Raw genomic sequence first — 7,010 nt, 5'->3', positions numbered from 1 at the left:
AACATCATTTAAGCACTTATGCAAAACTCAAAAATCATCCAATATAGCTGAAATTTAAGCAATTTCCAACACACGATGTATAGAAAAAAAAATGCAAGCATCATGAACAGTTTGAAAACCACCTCATTTACAACATGCAAACATGACCAACCAAGATTCAACATTTCCACTCATACACCACTTTAAGAGCTAAAAACTCAAACAAGCCACATTTCATGTATCTTTATCAAAATCAACCACACTTAGTTGATTCTAGACGACAAAAAACCACATGCAACGTAGATCATTCAATTCACAAGCTTCCTATGGAGAAAAGAAATACACTACAAAGGGGTTGAATAGTGACATCAAAAGCTCACACTTTTTTGAAACAATGAAGTAGTAGCATAATTATAAGAATGTAAATGAAAGAGTAAGTCAAAAGAACACAAACTATTTTTATAATGGTTCGTCTCAACTACTAAGACTACATTCAATTCTTAATCAAACCATATCAAATTTCATTATCTTTTACAAAGATACATGTATGCTTTCACAAGCCACTTCTAGCTCAACCTACGTACTCTTTAACTTGCCTCTTCAAGCAACTACGCAAGTATTCTTTAACACAAGGTCTCTTCAAGCTTCAAACAACAAAGTATATTTTTATAGACAAACCTCTCTAGGCTTAACGTAATAACTCAAAGTTAAAATTGGGTAAGATAATTGTGTTGTTCGTTTTACTTTCAAGAAGTGAGACAATAGTATTAAGTACAAAGATTATACACAGAAAGAATGAATGTAATTTTACAATATGTGTTTCTATTGTCTATGTTCTTCACATCTCATTCTTTATCAATCTTCAAGCTTTCTTATATAGGTGTTTTCATTGAAGATGATTGTTGCAAATCCTTTAGCATCTCTCACAAGTTTGCTTCATCTATCTTCAATTTTTGTTCTTTGTGGAGAGAAACGTATGTTGGTGCATTAATTGTTTGCATTAAATGTCTTTCACCAAATTGTCAATTGTTATCCGATCAAGGACACAACTTATCACCTTTTAGTTACTGAATGGGAGGAGTCATGCATGTGTTAGTTCAAAACAACTTTTTCTAAATATTTTAGTGATTCAAGGGATCTACTTGTCTTTTTCAGACAAAAAACATGTATTCTTTGTCTTTTGTTATTGTGGATACCAAGGAAACTATTTTACTTCAATCTATTAAGGAATCATATATACATCAAACATCTTAAATGATATGAATTCAAAATAAATGTCTTACAGATGAAGTGTTTCATCTGTTAGACTTTTTATGTCAAGATAATTGATCGTATTAGTGCATTCATCTTATACTCGTTCGTCTTAGAATGATATGAAAAACTTTTTTCTTGAAAAATGTATATGTTTGTTCTCGACAAAACTTATAACTTGAGGGATCTAAGATAGTCTTCTTAAGAAAACCTTTTTATACCTTTCCTAAGTTAACTCAACTTATCCTTGGTTCAACTACTCCAGAGACCAACTAACTCTTAGAGATCCCTAACTCTAGAGTTCCAATACAACACTACTACAACTAGTAATTTAAAACAACTATGACTCGCAGTGTTACACGAAGTGTCGCGTCTCTTTGAACTATAAGATCCCTTCAAGATCAACGATAAAGATGGATGTGACTTTTCGTGTTTTTGAGACGTTTCACACCTATGCAATCATAGGGTCTCTAACATGCCATCATTACACTTGAAATGACCACTAAAACGACGACGTATTCGAAAGGCAACAATTCCAAATTTTAGAGGCGGGAAACAAATCATTTTCGACCAATAGTACATTGAACTTTTACGTAACAATAAAAGGTCATGGATACACTTAAATAACTAGCTTCTTAACAGTAACATTTTCTCATCTATATATACCTATATTTCACCTTTAGAAGGTACATTGACTAAAAAGAATATATTTGAATACTTCAAACACCCATTAATTTAAGTATCAAAATTCTTTTTGTAAGTACAACCATCACTTGCAATCTTGAAGACCAAGAATTGAAAACCAAAGACCAAAGACCTTAGATTGGAGACTTTGGATGAAACTCTCAACAAATACATAACTAATTAGTGCTATAAAATATTAAAACCAATTTTTTAACCTCTACCTTTTATGTTAATATACTTAAATAGACACCAATCATCCTAATTTTGAACTAAGACTTGATTCTTAATTTACATATTAAGTACTTTTATTTATTTATGATTTTTTTTTATATAGTGATTGACTCGATGATTGTGTGTGTGTGACCTTCTCCGATGTAACGTTCCACCCCTACCCATAACACACAACGCATCCGTGGGGTTCATCTTTTCCTCATGTTATACGTTTGCCAAGTTCAATTGAAGTCTATAATTTCAATGAACCACCATTTGCCACCGATGCAAGTTGGGGACCCATTTATCTCATCATTTGTATAATTAGGGCTTTGCCCATGACGTGGCATCCCATGCAATGAATGACCTTCCCATCGCATTGCCATTTGCCACACCAACCCCAACCCTCATTAATTACACTCTTCTTTCCATTCACAATCACAGATATTTTTCTTTCCCACCCCTTAAAACAATTTGTTTATTTATTTTTTTTAAAAACAGCAGCGTCATATAAAAAAATAAAAAAAAGGTAAAATGAGTTAGCAGCTGGCATCTAGTTGTAGTTGTTGTCAGGAATCAAAACCTCTTTCCCTTTTATGTGTGCCTAGGAAACAATGAAAAAAGATGAGTGAAAAACACATGAACCGTTCGTTCAATACTACAATTCTTCTGTTTGCGTGAATTACCCGCTCTTACTTTCACGCATCCCTTCCCTGAACAACAAATTACCATTATTAGTTAATTAATTAGTAAAGTGTTAGTGGAGACGACAGCGTTGGGCGTTGGGTCCTCGGGTCTATTCCGGTGCTTGGCGCGTGGAAGAAAGAAACGCAGTAGATTGAAGTGAAGAATGCGAATCCAGAAAAAGACGACAACAAGAAACTGTACAGAATCTAATTAAAGAAACAGAAACAAAAACACGTTTGGGCTCTTTAGCATGGATTTTCAGAGGAAGAGAAGAACGCGGGGTCGAGTTTGGCTCTGCAGAGAGGGCACAGCGGGTGCTTGGTGAGCCACGTGTCGGCGCATTCCAAGTGGAAGCCGTGGTTGCAACCGGGAACCACTCGCGCCGGTTGCTCCGCCCCGATCTCGTCGAGGCAGACGGCGCATTCGCTTCCCAAGACCAGGTCTTTTCCGGTAATTCTGGGGAGCTTGTCGAGCTGGGAGGGGGAGAGGCCGGTGCCGGAGACGGGCTTGGCCGGTAGCCCGTTGTCGTTGTGGTGGGTGGTGGCGTACCATAGAAGACACATGTAGACTATGAACACGGCGCTCATGCCGAGGCAGGGCAGGAAAAGCGCCAGAAGCACGGAGTCCAGCATGTCCAGCTTGGGTGAGTGACTGAGTTGAGTTGTTGTTATTACAGAGAGAGAGAGAGAGAGAGAGAGAGAGAGAGAGAGTTATTTTCTGCAATGAGAGAGTGATGAAGTGTGATAATTGAGCATGGTAATGGAAGAGAAGAGAAGAGAAAGGAAAGGGGGTGTGGGGAATGGTTGAGTTGTTTGCATTCGACCCTTTGATTGAGAGGATCGGTGTGAGGTTTTGCTCATAATATATGCTGTTTCGTATGTGACAAGGAAAGCTCTCAAAAAAGCCTAGCCTTTACCCGACCCATCATCACCTCTTAACATTAAATATTACTATTTATCTTGCGTTAAACCATTATAATAATATTTGGGGTTATCTTTCAATTACTTTATATTAAACTCATTTATCAATAAATCCTTATTATAATTATTTTTTTAATACAAAAAATATGATTAATAAAACAGACCTACTAAAGCTACAACTAATAAAAACTAGTTATCATGGATAATTCATGTCAATGATATAATTATAAAAAGAATATTAAATTTATTCTATTTTCAAATATTTCAATTACTTGCAAGTAATTATTTTTTTTTATTACTAATGTTGAGGATGACATGATGGATTTATAAATTATGATATTAGAGATGTTTAAGTTTTTTATTTAATAATATTTATTAAATTTTTAATTTTTAATTTTTAATATTTTAAGTAGTCTTTTATAATATAGATTAATAAATTTATAATATTGAATGTTTATCGATTGATGTTATGAAAATAATATAATCAGCATATGCTGAATAAGATTTTATTTTTTATTGAGAGAATAATAAAATGGTTTAGGTAAAATTTGCCTCCTACGCTAACCCAGCATGCACCGATGTGGATCGATATTTTTCTTTTTGAGGTTAATGTCAATTGAAACTTAAACGAACTATAATCCCTCCAATTTTATAACAACTGTTCTTATCGGGAATCCGAGGTAGGGATGATTTGCTGGGTAAGATTGGTGAGCCTCCTTCACGGTTACGTTGATGTTCCAAGATGGGGGTGGTACCTGCAAAAGAGACTCCGATGCCAAAATTAGAGTTTGTATGAGTGTATGTCTCGTTTAAATAATGCACATACCTTAGTGTGGATTAGGATTGCGTTGAGCCTTGGGTTTGAGATCAGTTGTGATCTAATTAGATAGCGGATCTCGTCTGGACCGAGATCTCCTCAAATTAGTTATGATCTGGTTAAGTGACGAGTTGACGTCACGTAGCGCGTATCCAATATCGTTATGCGCTGCGATGCCGAGCTGGGAGCTCGGTCTTGCAGTACGGATAGTACAACAACAAAAGACTGTAATAATCTATTTATTTAGTAATTATTTATAAAAATTTTATATATTTATGGATATATACATATATATATTTGAAATTTTTTTAAATTTTTAAATAAAATAATGAAATTAAATAATTTTAAAATATATTTTTATATTAAAAATAATTTTAACATATATCAAAATAAATAATTATGACTATATTTAGTATAAAAATAAAATAAAATAAATTATTTAATATATACCTAAAAATATTTCTAATATTTTTAAGATACAGATATTTATAGATATTAGTATTTTATTATTTATGTTTTTTCTATTATTAAATGAGTATTTATTTAAAATTTATAATAAATTTTATCTATAAATATCTGCGTTTTTTTAATTTTGTCATCCTGTGTAGACGGTGACGAATAATCGACCACCAATTTCAACAGAAGTTGCGACAGTTTGTCCTACTTCTACCTTTAAAATAAAACGCCAAAAAAGAGAATGAAATACTGATACAATGATCCTCATAAAATATCAACTTCATGGGACAGCATAAAATTACCTGAAAATGAAATTGAAGAACCAACTCTAATATTAAATTTTACAACGAAAAATATAAATGTGACATTAAGCTACATGACACATACAATTTGTTTGTTTGCCTTGAAATTTGTACCAAGTGTACATATGCTAGAATAATGACATTAACTAGGTAGTCGGTTTTTTTAAAGTGGAGAAAGTGTTGTTGCAACTTGCAAGCTAAAGACCTAATTTTGAATTGACTGTGTATATTATCTTATATGAATAATCATATTCTAAACTCAATTACTAATAGAATCAACTAATTTATAGGTTAATTAAAAAAATTAGTTAGCATGGTTCAATTTTATTAATCTTAATAAAAAAATATTTTTTAAATTATTTTATATTAAAACTTAATATTAAAAATAAAAATAGTCACTTTAAAATAAAATTTTCAATTAAATGAGAATATTTTAAATATTTTAAACAAATAGTATAATTAAAAAAATGAAGAGTATTTTAAAGAGGATGGTATAAAAATAGGTAAAATTTGTTTATATTTAAATCTATTATTCATTATTTTAATTTATTTTTTTTATTTTTACTTAAGAAATTATTTAACTTACATGATACTTGCTAGTTAAATATAACTAGAAATAAAGAAAAAAAAATCAAATAAATTAATTGTAACGTCTGGTAGCTAGTCTATTGGATATTTAATTATGATGCACCATTTGAATTCAGTATTTATTTGTGGAAAACTTTTTTTTAATACTCTTATTTTATAACAACATTACCTTACATCATAGTATGATCGTGTTAAAAAAGTTAGCTGAAATCATTATTTTTAGTAGAAAACATGTATTCTTCATTAAAGATTTATAGGTCATATTATTCAAATATTACTCTATTCAAGTAAGATCATGTTAAGTATTCACAAATATTTAAAATTTAAATTTAAAAGTTATGAGTTAAATTGAAACAATTTCATATTTATTAATTTACATTTTTTTTAAGATCGGTCATAATTAGAAAATAAGAAATCTATATATACATGAAGTGAAACTTGCGTAAATAAATATTTATTTTTAATTTTTTTACACCAATATTTAGTTTTAATATCCATTGGCAAATTTTAATAAATTAGTTTTGTAAATAAAGTTTTAGCATAAAAAAATTAGATGCGATGGCAGCTTGATTTTTGCTTAAATATGTCAACTGAATTTGAAATCTTGACTCTAGAGTACCTATTTGATAAATTACATGAATAATTCTTATTTAATATAGTACATATTTTACTATAAAATTAGTAGCCAAAATTAATTTATATATCTTAATCCTATTAAATAATTTAAAATTAAATTTAGTAAATTATTTTCTTAAATTCTAAAACAAAAACAAGGTCATATAGATACAATTAGTGTAACGACCCAGCTGGTCACTACACTCTGCACAGCACACTAGAAACACCACACAGAAAGGAACAAGTGTATACATATAGGGTCTAAAATATATACATATACAAGATCCAAGTCTGGATAGAGTTAAAGTGTACAAAATACATCAAATGCTACTACACCAAGCAGCTAAAACAACAAAACATCCTAATATATCAGCTCCGTCTGCCAGCTGCAGACTCACCACCAGCCACCAACTATCCCTACTCTGCTCCCATACATAGTATGATCATCGCAGTCCAAACACCATGGAAACAACAAATGGTAAGCTAGTGAAAACAAATCAA

At 31.2% G+C, this 7,010-nt stretch overlaps 1 protein-coding gene across 1 annotated transcript; it reads right to left on the bottom strand.

Moving 5' to 3' along the window:
* Window positions 1-2,940: 2,940 nt before the first annotated feature.
* Window positions 2,941-3,692, bottom strand: LOC109816684 (RING/U-box superfamily protein). Its single transcript, XM_020381763.3, has one exon. It carries the CDS (start codon window positions 3,441-3,443, stop codon window positions 3,057-3,059), a length of 387 nt encoding a protein of 128 aa, XP_020237352.1. The 5' UTR covers window positions 3,444-3,692; the 3' UTR covers window positions 2,941-3,056.
* Window positions 3,693-7,010: the final 3,318 nt, after the last annotated feature.

The sequence above is a fragment of the Cajanus cajan genome, chromosome 9 (genome assembly GCF_000230855.2).
Source record: "Cajanus cajan strain Asha chromosome 9, NIPB_CcT2T_4, whole genome shotgun sequence".
Taxonomy (NCBI): domain Eukaryota; kingdom Viridiplantae; phylum Streptophyta; class Magnoliopsida; order Fabales; family Fabaceae; genus Cajanus; species Cajanus cajan.
The sequence above is the reverse complement of the archived record's forward strand: the minus strand, read 5'-3'. Positions and strand labels throughout refer to the sequence as shown.